Raw genomic sequence first — 26,944 nt, 5'->3', positions numbered from 1 at the left:
AAATGCAAATCAAAACGACAAAGAGCTACCATCTCACACCAGTTAGAATGGCAATCATTAAGAAGTCAGGAAACAACAGATACTGGAGACGATGTGGAGAAATAGGAACACTTTTTCATTGTTGGTGGGAGTTTAAATTAATTCAGCCACTGGAAGACAGTGTGGTGATTCCTCATGGATTTAGAACCAGAAATACCATTTGATCCAGAAATCCCATTCCTGGATATCTACCCAAAGGATTATAAATGATTCTATTATAAAGACAGATGCACACATATGCTTATTGCAGCACTATTTACAATAGGAAAGACTCGGAACCAACCCAAATGCCCATCAGTGATAAATTGTGTTGGGGAAAAGCTGAGGGTGGGGAAAAAGCTGAGGCAGGGCTTGCCTGTCTGACATAATGTAAAAGAGTCTTGGAACATGTCTGGGGTCCAGGGTCTAAAACCCATCATGGTCTTTGGAACACCAAACTCAGTGCCAAAGGGTGGTGTGCATAAGGCTGTCCTGCTGCACCACAATCTAAGCCCAGGGCATAAAACCCCTTGTGGCTTGGATGGAATCCAGGGCTCAGGGCATAAAACACCTCGTGGCCTCTGGAATGTGTCTAAACCTGCTGGCTCCTTGCTTCTAGCATTTCCAGGTTCAAAGATCAATTGTATCTGAAATGAGAAGAACATGTTTCCCATTGTCTCTAATAGCAGGACATGTTCCATATGCTTCAAAGAAAATGCTAAACCATCACAGCTGTAGATCATGCGCTTAACACACCACTTCCTTTCAACCCCTACATCCTCACCACCTGCTTCTTTGTTTGATCACCTATAAATAGTGCGGGCTTCCAGAGCTCGGGTTTTCACAGCCTTCATACGAACGTTGGCTCTGTGGTCCTACTTTATGCACTCTTAACTTATCTTGTCTCATTCCTTTGACTCTGCTGGACTTCATAGCCCCCATGGCCTGGTGTTGGGTCTGATCGCCCCAACAGACTGGATAAAGAAAATGTGGCACATATACATCATGGAATACTATGTAACCATTAAAAAGAATGAGTTAATGTCTTTTGCAGGGACATGGATGACGCTGAAAGACATTATCCTCAGCAAACTAACACTGGAACAGAAAACCAAACACTGCACGTTCTCACTCATAAGTGGGAGTTGAACAATGGGAACACATGGACCCAGGGAGGGGAACATCATACACCAGCATCTGCCAGGGAGTGGGGGCAAGGGGAGGGAAAGCATTAGGAGAAGTACCTAATACATGCGGGGCTTAAAACCTAGACAATGCATTAATGGGAGTGGCAAACCACCATGGCACATGTGTACATATGTAACAAACCTGCAGGTTCTGCACATGTATCCCAGAACTTACACACACACACACACACACGGGGAATTTGGACAAAACAAATTTATAAAGGAACCTAGGTATCCATCTTCAGATGAATGGATAAAGAAAATGTAGTATGTATTCACAATGGAATGCTATTCAGCCCTCAAGAATGGGGGAAATATTTTCATTTTTGACAACATGGATCAACCTGAACAACATAACACTAAGTCAGTAAGCTAGGCTCAAAAAAGACAAACACTAAGTGATCTCACTTATATGTGGAATCTAGAAAAGTTGAACTCATGAAGTAGAGAGTAGAATGATGGTTACCAGAGGTATGGGGATAAGAATGGGTGGGAAAAGAGATGTTGATCAAAGAATAGAAAGTTTTAGTTAGATAGGAGGAATAAGTATTACTGATCTATTGCACACAATGGAGCCAATAATAAATAATAGTGTGTTATATATTTCAAAATTGCTTAAAATTGATTTTACAAGTTTTCACCACACAAGAAAATAAATATATCAAGTGTTGGGTTTGTTAATTAGCCTGATTTAATCATTTTACATTGTCAACATATCTAAAACATCATATTGTAGTCCATAAATACATACAATATTATTTGTTAATTCAAAATAAAATTAACAAAATTTCTTGCAATAGTTTTTGGTCTGGGAGAAGTAGCAGTATATAATTTTTCAACATCATTTTTCTCTCTTGGGCTAGGATCTTTTAGTTGAAAGAAATCAAAACTTCAATGCCATTGGACACTTCATGAAGATGTGTCAAGATAAGATCCCATTCCTGTTTCCCTCTGTGATGATGTCACTGATCTGTTCTTGGAATTGGAAGAGGAATCAAGAAAGAACAGTAACAGAAAAGTGTAGTATTTGGCCTCTTGACAGGAAGAGCTTCTTTTATTTATTCACTTTAAAATGTTATTCATACATATTTGTGGAGTACAATGTGGTGTTTTGATGCTCGTATACACTATGTAATGATCAAACCAGGATGATTAGCATATCATCACCTTAAACATTTATCATTTCTTTGTGATGAGGACATTCAAAAACCTCTCTTCTAGCTATTTTGAAATACGCAATACATTAGCATTTATTCTAGTTATCCTCCTATGTCATAGAAAAATATGTCAAGAGAACAATGAGAGATGTAAATAATAATGGTTCTTTAGAGCCACCTAAGGTTTAGTATCTCTCCAAGAATCAAACTAAACCTTGAAATAAAACAAATGACTCCTTTAAAAGCTCAGAGTGCCTCTTTGGAAGTATTGGCTGTTATATGGCCCATTTTGCCATGCATTCAGATATTTTCCCAGAGTTCACACCAACTGACTGGTCAAGTAGCTGTGGGTGTTAGTATTTGAGAAAATATTTCCCTGCAAGGCTTCTGCTACATTTAGAATAAAGTCCAGATTCTTTGCCTTCACCTGGCCCTGAGAAGGCTCTGATCTATGTCTCCTACTCCTCTCTGCTCACTGCCTTCTGCTGTGCTCCTGTCTGTCATTGGAGGGCTTTGTGGGTTTTATCCATCAGGTTGACAGGGCCAGCCCCTTCGTCATGTCAGAGGGGCCTGATGACTCTGTGTGATAACTCATTTACTACTTTTCTCCCTGAATTCATCACTGCCCACTATCTGACCAGATAGTGTGTACTAATGTTTTTATGGCTCACACCAGCATGTGGGCTCCACAGGGTAAAAGATTATACCTGCTTGTCCATCATTTCACCTGATGTAACAAGAACCATATCACATAGGAAGGGTTTGATACATCCCTTAAGTTAATTAATAATTAATGTAATTATTTAATTAAATCAATTGAAATCAAGTTAGTTTTAATTAATTAATACATACCTTAAATTAATATGGTATGTATTGAACCCTTCCTATATGATATGGTTCTTGTTAATTAAGGTGAATCAACTTCAGCAGCCTTCTAATTGCTTTTGCTTGGAGAAAATTTTCCAAATGCCTTTTCTTGCAGAAATTCTGGAGGCTATTTTTTTTAGCTTGGTGTTTTCCTTTCACAATTGTGGTTTGTTGTTTTTGTACAAAGACTGATCAATGTGTTTAATTTCTGCAGAATATACTAGGTCATATTATATTTTCTAGTAAATAAGGATGTACTGCATCGATGATTGCTTAATATCAAAGTAATGGTAGAATCTCCAAAAAAAAAATCAAAACCAAGCCACAAAAATTAATTTTAGTGCTCATATTCAGAGCAGAAAAAAATTATAGTTTTTTTTTAAATTCAAGGAGAAAACCTGATACTAGTGGAAAAAATGAGTGAGATGCATCACAGACTGAAGAATCTGCCTCCCGGAATGAGCAACAACCCATTTGAAGCAGTAAAAGGAAATTCTAAGTAATGATCTGTTAAGTACTATCTGCTAATATTTTCCCTGGATCTGTAATGTGGCATGAACACTAGTTCCTTAAACTTGCATTGCATACCAATAAACATAAATAAATTACCACAAATAAATGTCCCCTGTATTGCATGCCATAGCACTTCATTCTGTGGGGACATCCAGGCCAAAATGATGAGGATCTTGTTCAGAGACTGGGTGACATGAATCAAAGCCTGATTCAAAGAAAACTGGCTTCTAAGTTGTGTTCTTCCCTTCCTGGCTCTCTGACCTAAGACATTTTTCTTGTTTGTTTTGCCTCACCAAGCCTCAAAGTACTCACTCAACATGGAATAAATATCAGAATCATAGTGTTGTAGTGAAGGTTAAGTTATATATGTGGGAAATGCATTTACAATTACTAAATATTGGTTAGCCTTATAATTCTAATTATTATAATTTTTAAAATATTCTATGAACTTCAATTTAAAATAAGACACAGACACAGATGTGAATAAGTGTTAATAAAATGTGATCATAAGTACAACAGGAGTAGAAGTGTGGGGGAAGAGATCTCAACTGTGCATAAGAGAAGATGGGATGTAAATTTTGAGTTATGTTTACTGATTATGTGGGATTCAGATTGATAGTCATGAGCTATATAAAGGAGAACTTTCCAGAAGTGAGAAATGGTCTGTAATAAGGTTCAGATGGGCAGGGAAATAGAGGGCTATAGAGAAAAGCGGGAGGTCTAGAGTGACTGTGGTATTGAGCGTGAGTGACAGAAACAGGTAAAGGGAGACATAATGCACGCTTTAAAAGCATGGGGATATGAGTTTAAGGTTCCAAAATTTAGATAATCCAACAGGAACCATAGATTATAGAATGATAAGATCAAATGTATGTTTAGGGAAATAACTCGAATGGCAAAGAGTACACTATATTCTCAGGAAGAACTGGACTCAAGACATGAAAACACTTAAGGTAGTAAGAAACTAGAAAAGGATATTGGGAGCTTGAATTCGGGCAATAAATGAAAGGGGTATATTAATATAAGTTTCCATTTTTTTTCCACAAAAATCAGAACCCTTCTATAACTCCAACTATTGATAGACTTGAAGTCACTTAAGTGAATTAGTAACACAACCGTAGTAAAACTTTTGTTAAACACAACGTTCCATTTAGTAACATACAGTAACATAGGATTTCATCCTGTGCAAAGTCATATATATATTTTACACATCAAAGCTGAAGCCTGAGGTCCCAGTATCCATTTTATATGTTGCATGTTGTCTGTACCCTGTCACTGTCTCCATGCCTTTATGTAAATAATTTCTTTAAGTACAACTTTGATAAAGTTATTATATAGTGATTTTATTAATTTGTATGTATATATAAATGTGGGGTTTTCTTATATTCATATTCAGGTTATTTAATCTCAGTGTTTTTATTGAAATCAGCAAAATCGTAAGTCAGATAAGCTCTCCCTGAATAGTTTTATTAAAGGATGTTAGGATAAACTGGACTCCAAATGTTAATTGCAATAAATATGCATATGCTAAAAATGAGCCAACAGATAAAGAAACACATAAACACTACCTTAGCATGAGTGTTTTACTTGTTAATTTTCAGTTCATCAGCAATATTGTATATACCAAAAATATGTTTGCATACACCATACATGCACACACATACGCATATATAACTTCTGAAAACTACTGATTAGGGATGCTCTAAGGCTGTGCTGTCCAACACTGTAGACACTGACTAGGCACTTGAGATATGCTTTGTCCAAGCTGCACTGCACTCTAGCATAAAACAAACACAAGACTTTGAAGACTTAGAATGCAAACAGAGTAAAAGGCAACATTAACAAATTTGTGTTATTACCTGAAGAAATTCTATATCAATATATGAGTATAAATATTATCACAGTAATAGTAATATAGGTACAAACATACAGTATAACATATTGCATATAATTTATTGAAATAGTATGCTATGTAATTAACATCAATATTGTTAATATTAATATTAATTATAACATTCTTTTGAATTAAATATATTATTTAAATTTATTTGACTGCTTAAATGTACCTACTAGAAAATTTTAAATTATGTTGTATTTCTATTAGACTACCCTGTTCTAGCATGTTCAAATCAACTTGGAAAGAGGAAATACAAAGGGAGTAGGGATGGCCATGATTATTCTTTCAGAAAAGAGAATACCCCAGACACTCTGCTCACAGCCCCCAGGACTTCCTTATTCCTCAGGCTGTAGATAATGGGATTGAGCATGGGGGTAAGGATGGTGTAGAAAACTGCCAGGATCTTGTCTTCAGCTGGTGAGCGGAAATTCCTGGGCCGAAGATAGGTGTAGACAAAAGGTGCATAGTAAAAGACCACAACAGTTAAATGTGTTGATATGGTGGTGAAGGCCTTTATTCTTCCCTCCTTTGAACGCATATGATAGACAGCAAATAGGACTCGGCCATAGGAAGCAGTGATGCCAATGAAAGGAAAAAGGAGATAGAGGCTTGTACTTACAAAAACCATATATTCATAGACCCAAGTATCTGTACAGGCAAGAAGCAGCATGGCCGGGACATCGCAGAAGAAATGGTCAATAGCTCTAGACCTGCAGTAAGGAATATGAAGGGCATAGACTGTGTGTGCCAAGGAGTTGATGGACCCCAGGGTCCAAGAGCCTACGATCGTCTTCACACACATCGTTTTACTCATGTGGAGGGGGTAATGCAGAGGATGGCAGATGGCCACATAACGGTCGTAGGCCATGGAGGTCAGCAGTAAGCCTTCAGAACCCGCCATGGTCAGGAAGAAGAAGCTTTGCACACCGCATCCCAGGAAGGAGATGCCTTTCTGGCCGGACAGGAAGTCGTGCGCCATCTTGGGGACGGTGGTGGAGATGTACATCAGGTCCATGAGGGAGAGCTGGCTGAGAAGAAAGTACATTGGTGTGTGGAGACGAGGATCCACGTGGATGAGGTGAATCATGGCCGAGTTACCCACCGAGGCCAGAAAGAATATGAGGATGATAAGGCACAAGAGGAATATGCCAGTTTGATTTTGGGGAAGCAGACCCAACAAAATGAAATCATTTGAAGTGCGATTCCATTTCTCCATGAAAACGTTCTGCTGTAATGGTTGAAAGAGAAATAGAAACAAAAGCAAAGCAGAAAACATGAAATAAAACACAACAGAAAAACAAAAAGGGACTGAGTTTATCAATGTTTGTTTAGAATGAGTTGTTTCTCCACTAACACTGCAGGGTTTTTTTTAAATCAGTTTTTATATCTGAATGGAATGTTACCTTTCCAGTTGTTTCTGGTAAGCATCTCAGCATGTCATACATATATATGTTGTCTTTCAGTACAAAGTCTACCTCTGCGGGCAGCAAAGATAGGGATGATAATTAAAGCATTCCTTTCTAGATAACTCCTGGCCAGCCAAATCACTCATGAGTTATCAACAAGTCACAGGAACTGAGGAAGGCAGGAATACCTACATTCCCCAATGTTTTAATCTAATAGGGCATAATTACAATAGAAACTGGCATGTAGGACTCAGAAACTTTCTATATGCTTAAATTATAAGTACTGAATTACCTAGCCCTCTTCTTTAAGTTCTGGTCTTTCCTCCTCAGCTGACACTACTCCAGCCAGATAAACCTTGTTCCTCTCCTTGATACTCTGCCTTTCATGTTCCTGACAGGCACTTCTGTGCCTTTCTTGAAAATGTGCACAGCCTCCAAATCACTCCTTGAACTGTAAGGGTTTTGTATGTCCGATGAGATCCACCTTACTTGTAAAATATTATTTAAATATTCTCTCTTCCCTAATGATGTTTTCATGTTTTGAAGACCTACAGAACTCAAAATCAAATGCACTGATATTCACAAACAATATTATTTTCTTCATGTAAGTAAATTACACATAATAAAGGCCACAGATTCCATAATAGGTTTTTAAAAAAAAAATCGTATTTGCCACAGTTGCAAGCAATAACTAGTCTCATAATGGAAATGTAACAGAGAAATAAATATTACAAAATGTAAATATGTGTGTGTGTCTGTGTGTGTATGTTAATATCTACCTATTATCTATCTATACTATATATAGGAGTCTTTGAGGTGCCATAAATTATATCAACTATTTTTCACATTATTTATTATACCCCTTCTACCACACAAAGTCTGTGAATTTGGGCATTAGTATCTTCATTTTTTCAAATATTTAAAGTAGTATTTAGAGATGTAAGCAATAACCTTCTCATATAATGTTAGTGTTGAAATCATATTTTGATCCCGTGTAGCTGCTTCAAATTTCTAGTCATTTAAATACCCCAAATTTAGTAATTATTTGGCAAATGGCTTCCTATGTGTATAATACCTCATTCAACTTAAATTGTGTAATTATTTTTCTTCTGTAAAAGATCAAGCCTACTTCAATTTTCAGACTAGTTTGAAGCATACGGAGATTAGAGAGGATGTTCACATTCTGTTCTTATAGACTGATTTTCATTACTGTAGATGACAGCAGTCAAGCAACTGCAAGTCTATTCAACTGCAAAGGCCAGTGTAAGCACCAGAATAATTGTGATTTATGGCTTAAGTATGTCTTCCAATTTAATTAGATAAAACAACAAAATTAAATGTTAATAACTGAGAATAAAGAAACCAAGCAACCCAAAATAAATAATTTTCCCTTTCTAGAAAGTTTGTCCAGCTTTTTAATGCCTAGGCTTTTCCTTGGGAATTTTTATTTATGGCTCAAACTTTTAGAGTCTCTCTTTTTCTCTTTACACAACCTCAAATCTGGCAGTTTGTTTTTCTCTTCATGCAGTTTCCCAAGTATGCATAAACTCTATATTTCCATCTGTGTGACTTCTTCCTTTACCTGGGCTTGGAGTGAGAGGTCATGTTTTGTGTATGCTCTTCTGTTTGAGGCAGACACTGATGTCACATCCTGCCCAGCATATTGATTTGATTAGTCATCTTGGGTTATTTATTTTTCAACTTTTGCTGTTCAAAAGCAAATCATAGTTTGTTGCAATTATTCACATTTAGGAACTTAAACTCAACTGTTACTTCATATAACCGTGGGTAGCATGAATACAATTGTGAAAGAGAGCCTGCCACAGAACAAAATGGAAATTCATTTCTATAGCTGTCTAAGGAACAAACGCTAACAATGACAAGTTGGGAACATGACAGGTGCACAGTAGCATTGGAGTTGGATGCCAAATGGGATCATAGGCATTCTCTGCTTCTTATCGTGCTTTAGAAATAAAAAGTGATCAGAAAAAACATAAAAAAACCATCGTTATGATGCATTCATTTCCTCAAAAAGTGTTCACTGAGTTTATGTTTTATGACAGTGCTGCTAGCTACTGATGTGCTTTGGTGATGAAAACACAAAAGATTTTAGAATATGAAATTAAAATTGAGTTGATTATACAAACAATAGACCAACAAACTCAAACATACTGTGTGATGTTATGTAGTGATTACTATTCTATAGAAAAATAAAAGAGCAGAGAGATCATTGGATTAAACAAAGGAATTCAAAAAGTACTCCAAACGACTTTTCTAACTTCCAGGGTATGCATGATAAAGATTGATTTTGTAACTAATGTGGCTTCATTCTATCAGTAAGAACTGTCCTAGTAATTTAGTTCCAAGCAAATATTTGATTCATTTTATCAGATTAATGTGTTGAGAGTCTTTGATGCAGTAGTCACTGAGTGAGGCAGTAGAGATAGAATGATTCACCAGGTGCTGTCCCATCCCCAAGAAGGCGACCAACTGTTCTGATGTGCCCAGGCCTTAGGGGATGCCCAACACACCCTGGAAATTGGAAAAGCCTTTTGGTGTACTTTCTGAATTCCTTTGTTTAATCCAGGTTTAAATTCAGGGGAAGAAAGCTGTCAGCAGGATCCCATGAGGTGTGTCCAATAACAAGCCCTGAACAGGCTGACTTGGGTCTAAGTTTATGTGTTCCATCCTGGAGTTGTTTTGAAGGGAGACATTTTGATTCTTTCTTGCATAGACCACAGCCTCCGAGTATGATAAAGACTGTTTTATGGCACTTACTACAATAACGATTTTGTTTCCAAAAATGGAAAAGTGGCATGTTGTTGGGCAATGGAAGAGAATAGCTACTTTTAGGATCCTGTGAATCTGGGACTTGAAGCTTTTAGGTCATGGGATATTGGAGTTTGAGTTTAGGATCTATTTCCATTGATGTCCAGCAGCTTTCCTTGTTAGACATGGGACCTTATTTAATGCACCAGAATTACATGAAGCATCACTCTATCGGTTACATTATAGCTGGGAAAATATTGTTCCTGTGGCTGCCAGGTGAATCTAAGATTAGTGACTGCCTTGGCCATTCTTGTTGACTTAAAGAATGACACTGAGGCAAAACTAATACAGAAAGTTTATTTCGGCCAAGATTGAGGGCTTCAGCCCAGAAATACTTCCTTGGGAAGTACCCTGGAGAACAAGAAGAGACCCAAGTTTTTAAGGTAAAGAAAGAGAGGAATCAGGAGAGGAGACAAATTCTAAAGTTGTTTGTCAGTAAGTCTCATTGGTTTCAGAAACAACGTTGATCAGTGATTGGTTATGCATTATTTAACTATAGGATATGTGGTATAGGCATTGATAGGTTAATTCATGGTTGGTTGCCACAAGTCAGTCTAGAGTCCCCATAGCACGTGGATTCAAGAGATGATTACCTAGCTCAAGAAAGAGTGAGATGTGACTGTGGCCACATTTTCTCTCTGGGCCTGATAATTTAAAGGCTACTTATTCCTCAGGTAAAAAGTTTCTTTTCTTTCTCATTCTAAAAGATAGGTTGCTGAAATTTATGGAGCTACTCAGGAACTAATAATCTAAGTGTAGCAAGTGTAGGGTCCTGAATTTATTTTGCAAATGTTATGAGTAGTGAACACTTCTTAAAACTCTTATAGACAATCAGCAGGAGACCAATAGTAAACTGTCATAGACTCAGCTACCTCAATCTCAACAATGTATAGGACAACTGTAAACAGAATTCAGAGAGTTCTATGTGTTCAGCACATAGTAGGTCCTTAGTAACTGTCACTGTCCTTTGCCCATTCCTGTGTTAACCATGGAGAGGCCTCAGGCCCGGAGAAGTTTACTTTATTAATGTCACATTGTTTGAGAGCTGCACATAGTGTAACTCTAACAAATTCATGTTACCTTCTTTTACATTTTTAGTTGACTCTTCTTTTTCAATTTGTGATGGAACCGTCTATTCCCTGTGCAGCAGAGAGTTTCCTAATGATAGGAAAGCAACATTTCCAAAGTAGCTTTCTAGGATAAAGCCAACACAAATCAACTCAATTCAATTATATTACTATGACTCACCTTGTCTGAAGTTCTTCAATTTGTATATTGGGAGAAAAAGCAGTTTTATGGCCGGGCATGGTGGCTCACATCTGTAAGCCCAGCACTTTGGGAGGCCAAGGTGAGTGGATCATGAGGTCAGGAGTTCAGGACCAGCCTGGCCAATATGGTGACACCCCATCTCTACTAAAAACACAAAAATTAGTCAGGCGTGGTGGCACGTACCTGTAATCCCAGCTACTTGTGAGACTGAGGCAGAACACAATTGAACCTGGGGGTGGAGGTTGCAGTGAGTCGAGACTGTGACCCTGCACTCCAGCCTGGGTGACACAGCAAGACTCCATCTCAAAAAAAAAAAAAAAAAAAAAAAAAAAAAAAAAAAAAAAAAAAAAAAAAAAGCAGCAGCTTTACAGTGACATCATTATTTAAAGCATGTAGGCATGAAACTATATTCTGATAGTATATCAGGCTATCAATAAGATTATGTCGCTGATCAATAGGCCCTGCATTAAACCAAAACTCTTTCTGAAGTGAGAATTTCTTATCTGCTGAAATTCATGAGAAAGAAATACTAGGTAACATTTTATAATATTCATTCCTTACAGCTCCCACGGCTAGTCATTGTCTTTACAGTGAAATCAGAAAACTTCACCAGCTCTTGTGAAATATTATCCTGTTTGCATATGTAGTGCTTAGATAAAACCTCTTCCTTTCCTCTTACCTTGTTTAAGTGAAAACAGAATCAGGCATTTTACACTTAATTCCCTCAGATTCTACCGTTGGAAGACAGAATGATGAATGGCTATATTTTATATGCAGAACCTTAAGTCACTAACCCTTAGATATTCCTCATTCTCCTCTAATTGATCTCCAGTGTCCAAGTTCCATGGGGGCTAAAACCTTGGTCACTTCACTTTACTTTGGCTGATTTGAGGATCATCTCAAATTCTGAACTTAAAGCAAATCAACGAACCCAATCAACTTTGCTGCATTCAGCTGCTACCCAGAATTAGACTAAAGAGGGGTGTATTTATGCAGCCAACAGACACATGAAACAATGCTCATCATCACTAGCCATCAGAGAAATGCAATTCAAAACCATCTCACACTAGTTAGAATGGCAATCATTAAAAAGTCAGGAAACAACAGGTGCTGGAGAGGATGTGGAGAAATAGGAACACTTTTACACTGTTGGTGGGACTGTAAACTAGTTCAACCATTGTGGAAGATAGTGTGGCGATTCCTCAAGGATCTAGAACTAGAAATACCATTTGACCCAGCCATCCCATTACTGGGTATATACCCAAAGGATTATACATCATGCTGCTATAAAGACACATGCACACGTATGTTTACTGTGGCATTATTCACAATAGCAAAGACTTGGAACCAACCCAAATGTCCATCAATGACAGACTGGATTAAGCAAATGTGGCACATATACACCATGGAATACTATGCAGCCATCAAAAAGGATGAGTTCATGTCCTTTGTAGGGACATGGATGCAACTGGAAACCATCATTCTCAGCAAACTATCACAAGAACAGAAAACCAAACACCACATGTTCTCACTCATGGGTGGGAACTGAACAATGAGAACATTTGGACACAGGAAGGAGAACATCACACACTGGGGCCTGTCGTGGGGTGGGGGGAGGGGGGAGAAATAGCATTAGGAGATATACCTAATGTAAATGACGAGTTAATGGGTGCAGCACACCAACATGGCACATGTATATATATGTAACAAACCTGCGCGTTGTGCACATGTACCCTAGAACATAAAGTATAATACAAAAAAAGAGGGATATATTTAATATTCCAGTATGTGATTTCAAAGCTATAGAATATGTTAAATTTTGTTTATGGAAATTCTCTCATTATATAAGTTAGAGAACTCAGGATTTAAAAAGTACAGGAACCACTTACAAGTACTCGACTCAGTAATAGCAGAACTAGTCCCAGGGGCAGTTTCTTGTCTACTGTCTAGTGAGTTTCCAGGGTGAATGACTGATTATTGTGATTAATTAAATTATGCTACGATAAAACACTCTCTTCTACTTGTTAGATGGGGATAGATAACTGATACCTGAAAATATTTATCCATTCAGCTATTCTACTAAAGTGAAAGTTGACTCTTAGAGATACTGTGACAAAATGAGCATTTAGAGTCGGAGAGAATAGTCTAGTCTGACAGGTATGCGACTAATTAGGAAGCTAAGTTGGGAAACCTACGTAAGATTTCAGCCTGTTACCAAATCTTTACAAGTGGACTAATTTGAGGGACATTCTATAATTAAATAGAATGATGTATGCCAAGTGTTTACATAGTGTCTATTGCAGAGGAAAGGCTCAATAAACTTTTGAATATCTTATCCACTTTAATCCATACATTGGTTAACTAGAAAAGTGCATATTTTGGGTGTTCTATTGTTCTCTTTTTTTAATCTTTGAAGACACTAATTGTGCTATATTTTATGTCAGAAATTAGAAATAATCAGTACTTTGGGAGGCCGAGGTGGGCTGATCACGAGGTTAGGAGAATGAGACCATCCTGGCTAACACGGTGAAACCCCGTCTCTACTAAAAACACAAACAATTAGCTGGGCATGGTGGCAGGCACCTGTGGTCACAGCTACTCGGGAGGCTGAGGCAGGAGAATTGCTTGAACCTGGGAGGTGGAGCTTGCAATGAGCCGAGATGGCGCCACTGCATTCCAGCCTGGGCGACAGAGCGAGACTCTATCTCAAAAAAAAAAAAAAATAAGAAATCAGTACTATAAAATTAATGTGCACATTCTTTTTTTTCCTTTAATTTTTAGAATTATTGTGGTTATCTAATGGTTGCATATATTCATGAGGTACATGTGATGTTTCAATATAGGCATACAATGTGTAATCAGCAAATCAGGGTATGTGGGGTATCATCTCAAGCATTTATTACCTTTTTCTGTTAGAAACATTCCAATTCCACTCTTAGTTATATTGAAATATACAATAAATTATTGTTAACTATAGTCATTCTATTGTGCTACTACATTCTAAATCTTATTCATCCTAACTGTATTTTTGAACCCATTAACCATCTTCAGCTTATTCCCCACTCTACTCTACTGAGCCTCTGGTAATAGTCATTCTAGTATATTTATTATTTTTTAATTTTCAATTTTAGCTCCCACATATGAGTAAGAATGCTCAAAGTTTATCTTTCTGTGCCTGGCTTATTTCACATAATATAATGGATAAAAAAAATTTAGTAGATACACAGAATAGAACACTATTCAACCATAAAAACAAAAGAATGAAATAGTTTCGTTTGCAACAACATGAAGGGAACTGGAACTAAAGTAATGCCGGATTCTTGAATTATCTTGGCACCCTTTGTCCTAGGAGAAGACGATGAGATGAGACTCAATAAATACTAGATGCAAATAGAACGAAGTATAAAACTGGACGAAGCTATTCGAGTACTTTAAATAAGAAGAGTGGATCAGTTATGATCACATCTAGATTTTTTATTGCTCTTGTTAGTCTCTGATTGGTAACTTCTATATTTTTCCCTGCTGCAATGTGGTGCTGTTTGCTTTTACCTGGCAAAACTCAAACCCAGGCAAACCCTATTCTCAGCCTGTTACCATCCCTGTAAGATCCACACACAGCAGTGAATCGTGACTAGAGGAAAGCTCAATATATGATGATGCATCTCACCTCAAATTTATGACAACTCAGATTTATGAACACAAATCTCACGGCCCTTTTGCCACATCACAGTATGTTCTTGTTCTCTGCAGACTTTCTCTAAAAACTAGTGATCCATGACTCCTCCTGCTTTCCCCAAACCTCACCCCACTTCCACATCCCTTAGACTCCTCTGGGAAAAATAAACAAACCTGTTAATAAAACAGTCAATCAGATTTCAAATTTTTCTTCCATGAACTGTATCAGCCTCCCTCATTCTGTTCCATATACTCAGCCTTGTTTCCTATGACAGTGTATGAAGTGACCATGCTCCTGTCTAAACCCACCCTCTACTTTTGCACAAGGCTCAGCCCCTCTCAGTGTCTCCTCTTTACATTTCCATTTCCATCTTCATCTGCACAGAAACATAAATTCTTTAGAGGAAAAGTATGGCTGTCAAAGATTCAATCATACTCTTCAAACTATAGAAAAATTGGAGGCTCTGACCAAAGATTGAGCATCTTTTTCTTTCTGCAAAGATGGTAGTTGCTCATTATCAAGTTGGAGTGGTGATGGGTATTATAGATAAGGGGTTTCAGTAGGTGCGGTCAATTTAAAAAAAAAAAATCCAGGATGTAATGAATTACTCTGTGATGGTGTCTCCATGAAGCCTGAGAGCTTAGAATGGGTTGAGAGATTCTTTGCAATTTCTTAGTGACAATAAAGTTTTGGTTTAACCAGTGTAACCCTTCCAAGAAGACTATGAGGCAGGTATAATTTGTGAAAGTCTGTTTTATAGAACAGAATGTGGTGTACCTTGTGAATATGTATTCTAATGTTGTTGAATGGAGTAGTCCATAGATGTGAAATAGATCCAGTTGGTTGATGGTGCTGTTTAGTTCAGTTATATTCTTACTGTTTTCCTGCCTGCTGGATCTATCAATTACTAAAAGAGTATTCGACTTTAATTGCAGATGTATGTATTTCTCTTTTGTTGTCCTATATGTTTTTGTCTCATGTATTTTGACACTCTATTGTTAGGTGCATACACATTAAGTATTATTATGTATTATGTAGGAAGTCTTAGCCAGAGCAATTAGGCAAGAGAGAAAAACAAAAAGCATTTAAACAGAAAGGAAGGAAGCCAACATATCTCTCTTCATAGATGATATCATTCTGTATCTGCAAAACCCCACAGTCTCTGTCCAAAAGCTCCCTGATTTGATAAATAACTTCAGCAAAGTTTCAACATACAAAATCAACATACAAAAGTCAGTGGTATTTCTATACACCAATAGGAGCCAAGGTAAGAGCCAAATCAGGAACTCAATCCTATTCACAATGGCCATGAAAAGAGTACAGCTAACCAAGGTGGTGAAAGATCTCTACAATGAGAAATATAAACCACAGATCAAAGAAATTGGAGAGACACCAACAAATAGAAAAACTTTCCATGTTCATGGATAGGAAAAATCAATATTCTTACAATGGCCATACTGCCCAAAGCAATTTACAGATTCAATGCTATTCCTAGGTCAAACTACCAATGACATTCCTCACAGGATTAGAGAAAACAATTTTAAAATTCATATGGAAACAAAAAAGAACGCATATAACCAAGGCAATCCTAAGCCAAAAGAACAAAGCTGGAGGCATCGCATTACCTGACTTCAAACTATACTACAAGGCTACAATAATCAAAACAGCATGTTACTGGTACAACAACAGACACATAGACCAATGGAACTGAACGGAGAGCCCAGAAATAATGCCGTACACCCAGAGCCATCTGATTTTCGACAAAGCCAACAAAAATAATCTATGGAGAAATGACTTCCTGTTCAATAAATGGTGCTGGGATAACTAGCTAGTCAAATGCAGAAGATTGTAACTGGAACCCTTCTTTATATCACATACAAAAATCAACTTCAGATGAATTAAAGACTTCTACATAAAACCAAAAACTATAAGTACTCTGAAAAATGACTTAGGAAATGCCATTCTGGACATAGGACCTGGCAAAGATTTTACAATGAAGATGCTAAAATTCATTGTGACGAAAACATAAACAAGTGGAACCTAATCAAATTAAAGAGTTCTTGCATAGCAAAAGAAATTATCAAAAGAATAAACTGACAAACTGCGGAATGGGATAAAATATTTGCGAATATTCATGCAACAAAAGTTTACTATCCAGAATCTATAAAGAAATTTAAACAAATTAAGCAGAAAACAAACAACTCCATTAAAAAGTGGGCAAAGAACATCAGTAGACTCTTTTCAAAAGATGACATCCATGTTGCCAATAAACATATGAAAAAGTACTCAGCATTACTAATCGTTAGAGAAACACACATCAAAACCACAATGAGATACCATCTCATACCAGTCAGAATGGCTATTACTAAAAAAATCTAAAACTAACAGATGATTGTGAGGTTGCAGAGAAAAGGGAATGCTTATATACTATTGGTGGGAATGAAAATAAGTTCAACTATTGTGGAAAGCAGTTTCGTGATTTCTCAAAGAACTTAAAACACAACTACCGATGTGGTGCTGAGAAGAATGTATATTCTGTTGATTTGGGGTGGAGAGTTCTATAGATGTCTAATAGGTCTGCTTGCTGCAGAGATGAGTTCAATTCCTGGATATCCTTGTTAACTTTCTGTCTCATTGATCTGTCTAATGTTGACAGTGGAGTGTTGAAGTCTCCCATTATTATTGTATGGGAGTCTAAGTCTCTTTGTAAGTCTCTAAGGACTTGCTTTATGAATCTGGGTGCTCCTGTATTGGGTGCATATATATTTAGGATAGTTAGCTCTTCCTGTTGAATTGATCCCTTTACCATTATGTAATGGCCTTCTTTGTCTCTTTTGATCTTTGATGGTTTAAAGTCTGTTTTATCAGAGACTAGTATTGTAACCCCCGCTTTTTTTTGTTCTCCATTTGCTTGGTAAATCTTCCTCCATCCCTTTATTTTGAGCCTATGTATGTCTCTGCATGTGAGATGGGTCTCCTGAATAGAGCAGACTGATGGGTCTTGACTCTTTATCCAGTTTGCCAGTCTGTGTCTTTTAATTGGAGCATTTAGTCCATTTACATTTAAGGTTAAGATTGTTATGTGTGAACTTGATCCTGCCATTATGATATTAACTGGTTATTTTGCTCGTTAGTTGATGCAGTTTCTTCCTAGCCTCGATGGTCTTTACATTTTGGCATGTTTTTGCAATGGCTGGTACCGGTTGTTCCTTTCCATGTTTAGTGCTTCCTTCAGGGTCTCTTGTAAGGCAGGCCTAGTGGTGACAAAATCTCTAAGCATTTGCTTATCTGTAAAGGATTTTATTTCTCCTTCACTTATGCAACTTTGTTTGGCTGGATATGAAATTCTGGGTTTAAAATTCTTTTCTTTAAGAATGTTGAATATTGGCCCCCACTCTCTTCTGGCTTGGAGAGTTTCTGCCGAGAGATCTGCTGTTAGTCTGATGGGCTTCCCTTTGTGGGTAACCCGACCTTTCTCTCTGGCTGCCCTTAAGATTTTTTCCTTCATTTCAACTTTGGTGAATCTGGCAATTATGTGTCTTGGAGTTGCTCTTCTCGAGGAGTATCTTTGTGGCATTCTCTGTATTTCCTGGATTTGAATGTTGGCCTGCCCTACTAGGTTGGGGAAGTTCTCCTGGATGATATCCTGAAGAGTGTTTTCCAACTTGGTTCCATTTTCCCCCTCACTTTCAGGCACCCCAATCAGACGTAGATTTGGTCTTTTTACATAATCCCATACTTCTTGCAGGCTTTGTTCATTTCTTTTTCTTCTTTTTTCTTTTGGTTTCTCTTCTCGCTTCATTTCATTCATTTGATCCTCAATCGCAGATACTCTTTCTTCCAGTTGATCGAGTCGGTTACTGAAGCTTGTGCATTTGTCACGTATTTCTCGTGTCATGGTTTTCATCTCTTTCATTTTGTTTAGGACCTTCTCTGCATTAATTACTCTAGCCATCAATTCTTCCACTTTTTTTTCAAGATTTTTAGTTTCTTTGCGCTGGGTACGTAATTCCTCCTTTAGCTCTGAGAAATTTGATGGACTGAAGCCTTCTTCTCTCATCTCGTCAAAGTCATTCTCCGTCCAGCTTTGATCCGTTGCTGGCGATGAGCTGCGCTCCTTTGCAGGGGGAGATGCGCTCTTATTTTTTGAATTTCCAGCTTTTCTGCCCTGCTTTTTCTCCATCTTTGTGGTTTTATCTGCCTCTGGTCTTTGATGATGGTGATGTACTGATGGGGTTTTGGTGTAGGTGTCCTTCCTGTTTGATAGTTTTCCTTCTAACAGTCAGGACCCTCAGCTGTAGGTCTGTTGGAGATTGCTTGAGGTCCACTCCAGACCCTGTTTGCCTGGGTATCAGCAGCAGAGGCTGCAGAAGATAGAATATTTCTGAACAGCGAGTGTACCTGTCTGATTCTTGCTTTGGAAGCTTCCTCTCAGGGGTGTACTCCACCCTGTGAGGTGTGGGGTGTCAGACTGCCCCTAGTGGGGGATGTCTCCCAGTTAGGCTACTCAGGGGTCAGGGACCCACTTGAGCAGGGAGTCTGTCCCTTCTCAGATCTCAACCTCCGTATTGGGAGATCCACTGCTCTCTTCAAAGCTGTCAGACAGAGTCGTTTGCATCTGCAGAGGTTTCGGCTGTGTTTGTTATTGCCCTGTCCCCACAGGTGGAGTCTACAGAGACAGGCAGGTTTCCTTGAGCTGCTGTGAGCTCCACCCAGTTCGAGCTTCCCAGCAGCTTTGTAAAGCACTCCTCAGCAAATGTACAAGAACAGAAATTATAACAAACTGTCTCTCAGACCACAGTGTAATCAAACTAGAACTCAGGACTAAGAAACTCAATCAAAACCGCTCAACTACATGGAAACTGAACAACCTGCTCCTGAATGACTACTGGGTACATAACGAAATGAAGGCAGAAAGAAAGATGTTCTTTGAAACCAATGAGAACAAAGATACAACATACCAGAATCTCTGGGACACATTTAAAGCAGTGTGTAGAGGGAAATTTATAGCACTAAATGCTCACAAGAGAAAGCAGGAAAGATCTAAAATTGACACTCTAATATCGCAATTAAAAGAACTAGAGAAGCAAGAGCAAACACATTCGAAAGCTAGCAGAAGGCTAGAAATAACTAAGATCAGAGCAGAACTGAAGGAGATAGAGACACAAAAAACTCTCCAAAAAATCAATGAATCCAGGAGTTGGTTTTTTGAAAAGATCAACAAAATTGACAGACCACTAGCAAGACTAATAAAGAAGAAAAGAGAGAAGAATCAAATCGACGCAATTAAAAATGATAAAGGGGATATCACCACCGACCCCACAGAAATACAAACTACCATCAGAGAATACTATAAACACTTCTACGCAAATAAACTGGAAAATCTAGAAGAAATGGATAATTTCCTGGACACTTACACTCTTCCAAGACTAAACCAGGAAGAAGTTGAATCCCTGAATAGACCAATAGCAGGCTCTGAAATTGAGGCAATAATTAATAGCCTACCAACCAAAAAAAGTCCGGGACCAGATGGATTCACAGCTGAATTCTACCAGAGGTACAAGGAGGAGTTGGTACCATTCCTTCTGAAACTATTCCAATCAATAGAAAAACAGGGAATCCTCCCTAACTCATTTTATGAGGCCAACATCATCCTGATACCAAAGCCTGGCAGAGACACAACAAAAAAAGAGAATTTTAGACCAATATCCCTGATGAACATCGATGCAAAAATCCTCAATAAAATACTGGCAAACCGGATTCAGCAACACATCAAAAAGCTTATCCACCATAATCAAGTGGGCTTCATCCCTGGGATGCAAGGCTGGTTCAACATTCGCAAATCAATAAACATAATCCAGCATATAAACAGAACCAAAGACAAGAACCACATGATTATCTCAATAGATGCAGAAAAGGCTTTTGACAAAATTCAACAGCCCTTCATGCTAAAAACGCTCAATAAATTCGGTATTGATGGAACGTACCTCAAAATAATAAGAGCTATTTATGACAATCCCACAGCCAATATCATACTGAATGGGCAAAAACTGGAAAAATTCCCTTTGAAAACTGGCACAAGACAGGGATGCCCTCTCTCACCACTCCTATTCAACATAGTGTTGGAAGTTCTGGCTAGGGCAATTAGGCAAGAGAAAGAAATCAAGGGTATTCAGTTAGGAAAAGAAGAAGTCAAACTGTCCCTGTTTGCAGATGACATGATTGTATATTTAGAAAACCCCATTGTCTCAGCCCAAAATCTCCTTAAGCTGATAAGCAACTTCAGCAAAGTCTCAGGATACAAAATTAATGTGCAAAAATCACAAGCATTCTTATACACCAGTAACAGACAAACAGAGAGCCAAATCAGGAATGAACTTCCATTCACAATTGCTTCAAAGAGAATAAAATACCTAGGAATCCAACTTACAAGGGATGTAAAGGACCTCTTCAAGGAGAACTACAAACCACTGCTCACTGAAATCAAAGAGGACACAAACAAATGGAAGAACATACCATGCTCATGGATAGGAAGAATCAATATCGTGAAAATGGCCATACTGCCCAAGGTTGTTTATAGATTCAATGCCATCCCCATCAAGCTACCAATGAGTTTCTTCACAGAATTGGAAAAAACTGCTTTAAAGTTCAAATGGAACCAAAAAAGAGCCCGCATCTCCAAGACAATCCTAAGTCAAAAGAACAAAGCAGGAGGCATCACGCTACCTGACTTCAAACTATACTACAAGGCTACAGTAACCAAAACAGCATGGTACTGGTACCAAACCAGAGATATAGACCAATGGAACAGAACAGAGTCCTCAGAAATAATACCACACATCTACAGCCATCTGATCTTTGACAAACCTGAGAGAAACAAGAAATGGGGAAAGGATTCCCTATTTAATAAATGGTGCTGGGAAAATTGGCTAGCCATAAGTAGAAAGCTGAAACTGGATCCTTTCCTTACTCCTTATACGAAAATTAATTCAAGATGGATTACAGACTTAAATGTTAGACCTAATACCATAAAAATCCTAGAGGAAAACCTAGGTAGTACCATTCAGGACATAGGCATGGGCAAAGACTTCATGTCTAGAACACCAAAAGCAACGGCAGCAAAAGCCAAAATTGACAAATGGGATCTCATTAAACTAAAGAGCTTCTGCACAGCAAAAGAAACTACCATCAGAGTGAACAGGCAACCTACAGAATGGGAGAAAATTTTTGCAATCTACTCATATGACAAAGCGCTAATATCCAGAACCTACAAAGAACTCAAACAAATTTACAAGAAAAAAACAAACAACCCCATCAAAAAGTGGGCAAAGGATATGAACAGACATTTCTCAAAAGAAGACATTCATACAGCCAACAGACACATGAAAAAATGCTCATCATCACTGGCCATCAGAGAAATGCAAATCAAAACCACAATGAGATACCATCTCATACCAGTTAGAATGGCGATCATTAAAAAGTCAGGAAACAACAGGTGCCGGAGAGGATGTGGAGAAATAGGAACACTTTTACACTGTTGGTGGGATTGAAAACGAGTTCAACCATTATGGAAAACAGTATGGCGATTCCTCAAGGATCTAGAACTAGATGTACCACATGACCCAGCCATCCCATTACTGGGTATATACCCAAAGGATTATAAATTATGTTGCTATAAAGACACATGCACTCGTATGTTTATTGCAGCACTATTCGCAATAGCAAAGACTTGGAATCAACCCAAATGTCCATCAGTGACAGACTGGATTAAGCAAATGTGGCACATACACACCATGGAATACTATGCAGCCATCAAAAGGGATGAGTTTGTGTCCTTTGTAGGGACATGGATGCAGCTGGAAACCATCATTCTTAGCAATCTATCACAAGAACAGAAAACCAAACACCGCATGTTCTCACTCATAGGTGGGAACTGAACAATGAGATCACTTGGACTCAGGAAGGGGAACATCACACACAGGGGCCTGTCATGGGGAGGGGGGAGGGGGGAGGGATTGCATTGGGAGTTATACCTGATGTAAATGACAAGTTGATGGGTGCAGCACACCAACATGGCACAAGTATACATATGTAACAAACCTGCACGTTATGCACATGTACCCTACAACTTAAAGTATAATAATAATAAATTAAAAAAAAAGAAAAATAATAAAAAAGAAAAAAAACAAAAACAAACAAACAAACAAACAAAAAAACAGAACTACCACTCAAGCCACTCATCTCAATATTACTTGTATACCCAAAGGAGTATACATTGTTCTACAATAAAATAACCTGCACATGTATGTTCATTCCAGCACTATTCACAATAGCAAAGACATGGAATCAACCTCCATGCCCATCAATAGTAGACTGGACAAAGAAAATGTAGTACATATACACCATGAAACATTATGCATCCATAAAAAGACTGAAATAATGCATTTGCAGCATCCTGGATGAAGTGGAGGCCATTAGCCTAAGCAAACCAACAAAGGAACTACAAACCAAATACTGCATGTTTTCATTATAAGTGGAATCTAAACATTAAGTACACATGGACACAAAGAAGGGAACAACAGACACCGGGCCTACTTGCGGGTGGAAGGTGAGAGAGAATGAGAAACCGCCTATTGGGTACTATGCTTATTTCCTGCGTGACAAAATAATCTGTATATCAAACATCTGTGACATACAATTTACCTGTATGACAGACTTGCACATGTACACCAAAAACTAGAAATTCAAAGAAAACTAAATGGAAGGGTTCAGGGAGCTTCTGTGTTAGCAAACACACCCTGATAGTGGCACACCCCAATTCCACAGATATGTTACCAAATGAAACTCAAGTCAGCCTGCCTGATAGAGCAAAGTTAAATGCTCACATGTGGATTGCAGCAAGAGAACGGGAGGAATTTATTACAGGGGACCAAGCAAGGAGAAGTGGGCAGCTAATGCTTAAGACCTGAACTCTCTGATGGATGGCTTACAGTTAAGTTTTTAAAGGAAGAAGGGCAAATGTTACAGGCAAAGTCATAAATCAATATATGGAGGTTATACATGAGTTTAACCTGAAAAAATGGGACATCTCAAAGTGGGGGACCCACACATCATAGGGAGATTAAAAAATTTTCCAATTTGTGATTCGTTAAGGAGGTAAAGCTTTGTCTAAAAAATTGGAGTCAGCAGAAAAGAATGTTTGCTCTCATTCGTGGGTGTGACTTCCTCCAGGACCTTCAGGAAGAAATTCAGAAGAAAAGATGGTGGTCTGAGTTCTGTCCTCAGTTCCTTCTTATCTGAGGTCTATGTGCCAGTAGATCTATCTAGTGGGATTCCAAAGGTCTGAAAAACAACTCATGGACATATTTTATGATGTTATCTCTAGTTTTGATAAAGGAACTAAGCATCCTGTGATTTTAATTTCCTCGGCAATTATACTAGACTGTTATTATCTTCTTACTTATCAAGTTGCTCATTTATTTCTCAGGACTAGCTAGGTGCCTGGAATTTCCCTGAAGGAACTTAAGCTTTCCTTTATCTCTGTACTTGGAGGAACTTGCAGGTCACTAAGAGGGCTCCCTGCTCCATCTCAAGCCCCATGACCCAACTTCTGGAGAGGTGGGGGCTGGAGATTGAGTCAATTACCAACAGCCACATTAATGTCTATATAATGAAACAACCACAAAACCCATAATGACAGGGTTCAGGGAGCTTCTGAGTTCGCAAACACATTTACTTGCCCAGTGGGTGGCACAGGAGCTCCTGTGCTTGGGACCCTTCCAGAGCTTCCCAGATGTACCTCTTCGAGTCTTCATTTGCGTTCTTTATAATAAACTATAATAGTGAGTGTAGCATTTTCCTCATTTCCATGCTTCGTTCTAGCCAGTTGTATAACCTGAAGCAGAGTGGTTGTGGGATCCTCCAAGTTTGTATCCAAATCAGGTGGAAGTAACCTGGATACCCGCTACTTGAGACTGGCATCTGAAGGGAAGGAGTCTTGTGGGATTGACTCCTGCAGCATCTGGAGTCTGATGCTCCAGACTCCAGTCAGTGTCAGGATTAACTTGAATAGTAAGACACCTAGTTGGTGTGAGAGTTGGAGAAGTGGTATTGGAAAAGCCACTGTGAATTTGATTTCAAAAAAAAAAATTCATTATTTTTGTTTTGTTTCCAATTAGTATAAAACTGGTTGATGTCTAACATAGCATGGACAGAAATTATTTACATGTCTGCTTGACATAACAGCTTCACAGATTCTGGTCCCTAATTTATGGTAAATGGCGAATCAAACACAGAAGCACTCACCCAGAGCACTAAATAGTCTTTGAGCAGAACTGTTAAACACCGAAAGAACAGGCTACCCTACCCTTACCTTATTTTAGATCACTTTTCATACTATGTAGGCCAGAATCAACATTACTCTGCCTTACAGGGACTGTTTTTTATTTCAGAACAATTACAATAATGATATCAATGAACATGGATAGAGAATATACTGTGGGCCAGATACTCTCCCAGATGGTTTACCAATATTTTATTTATTCCTTCCAATAATGCTACAAAGTAAGCAATTTTTATTGTGCACCTTTTATATGAAAGGAACATGAAGATCATTTTGTCCAAAATCATGAAATAGGTAAGAAATAGAAGTGAGATTAAAAACAAAACACAAAAACATTTAAACTTGTAAAGTTGGGAATTAATTAGTTTACAGGATATCAAAGCATTGCGGCCCAGTTCAAAATAGTCAAAATTCACCTTCAGATTTTTTTAAATAAAAGACAGTATTTCTCAAAGTGTAATTCCTAAGTATTCTGAGTGATTCAGATGTTCCTCAACCTTTAAGAACCACAAATCTATGATTTGAACATTAAAGTTCTTCCACTCTGCTACCTTGTGATAGTTAAATATAAGTATGGTATTTAAAACCATTAACATTATTTACATTGCTATATTAATGTAAAAGTTCATAGAATAAACAATTAAAAGATTAAATAACATGTATGTAAATGCATGTAAAATGCTGAGCATATTCACTAGCATATAGAAATGTTCAATAAATAAAATGTATTATTATTGTCATGATACAATTTCAGAAAATTTAAAACTTTATTTCAGGTAATTAAGTCACATATATTCAGGGATTATCAATGATCAGAGTTCTAGACTTTCTTTTCACTAATTCATTGTGCTTGCTATCCTTAAGAGGGACATATCTGTTCACATTCCCATTCAGATTGTTCTTGCTTTTAGCAAAACTTGGGTGCTAAATTAATTCATTACATTCATTTACCCTTAGGAAATGCTGAAATCTGTATTCCCTTGCCAAAGGTGATTTACCTTTCCAAGGGAAGGTATTTGGTTGTTAGAAACTTTCAGTGACCACATAGGACTTTTAACTAAATAGAGCATGAGACCAGAAGTACAAAGCAGTATTCATAATACTAAGGTTAAGCAAACATTTGTACTCAACCCATCAGAAAGATTCAGTCCCATATATATGTCACACTGGCTGTGATTCTCTACTACAAACGTGAGTCAATTTGTTTGATAATTATTTTTCTTTAATTTTAGGTAGTAATTTCAAATTACTCATTTATTATGTATTCGGCATTTTATACATGAATTTTGAATTGCAAAGCAACCTTTGTAAAGTTGCAGGCACAAATCACACAAATTAAATGTTTTCCTGTCATCCACAGGGTGTTTTGAAAATGTAAAAAGCAGTCTGTGTCCACCCAGAAACACCAAGTCAAAAATTATTGAATAAAGTAGTTAATTAGGTCAAATGATTGAACTTGTATTAGAGGATTTTTTTTTCTCTGAACAGTATGGCTGTTTCAATAATTTCTCCATGTTATATCAATAGCTTGTGGACATAGAGACACTGCCTTTGTGGAGGGTAGGATGTCAGAAAGAAGAGAGAAGGAGGCTGTTGAGTGGAACTCTAATGGTACAGAACAGTGACCTGTGGTGTTTTCAAGTAAGTATGAATGTGGGGAAGGGGATGAAAATCAGTTTACCTACCAACTTCAGAAAGGGCATGGTTTTGACATTAATAGACACAACATTCCTCAGCTATTTCTAAATAAAGTGCCTTGAAGAGCTAAGAAAGACAAATAGAA

The 26,944-nt window shown here is 37.8% G+C and overlaps 1 protein-coding gene and 1 long non-coding RNA gene across 2 annotated transcripts in view; one reads left to right on the top strand and one right to left on the bottom strand.

Annotated features, from left to right (window-relative positions):
- LOC114678437 (uncharacterized) overlaps positions 1-3,120 on the top strand; it is a 267,034-nt gene extending 263,914 nt beyond the window's left edge. The window contains exon 5 of the long non-coding RNA XR_013415774.1: positions 2,069-3,120. This is a non-coding gene — a long non-coding RNA (uncharacterized LOC114678437). The remainder of the gene's footprint in view (positions 1-2,068) is intronic.
- A 1,228-nt stretch (positions 3,121-4,348) lies between these two features.
- LOC706439 (olfactory receptor 2L13-like) lies at positions 4,349-7,612 on the bottom strand. Its single transcript, XM_015128200.3, has one exon. It carries the CDS (start codon positions 6,913-6,915, stop codon positions 5,917-5,919), a length of 999 nt encoding a protein of 332 aa, XP_014983686.3. The 5' UTR covers positions 6,916-7,612; the 3' UTR covers positions 4,349-5,916.
- Positions 7,613-26,944: the final 19,332 nt, after the last annotated feature.

Source organism: Macaca mulatta, chromosome 1 (assembly GCF_049350105.2).
Source record: "Macaca mulatta isolate MMU2019108-1 chromosome 1, T2T-MMU8v2.0, whole genome shotgun sequence".
Lineage (NCBI taxonomy): Eukaryota > Metazoa > Chordata > Mammalia > Primates > Cercopithecidae > Macaca > Macaca mulatta.
This window is presented reverse-complemented; position numbering and strand designations above follow the sequence as displayed.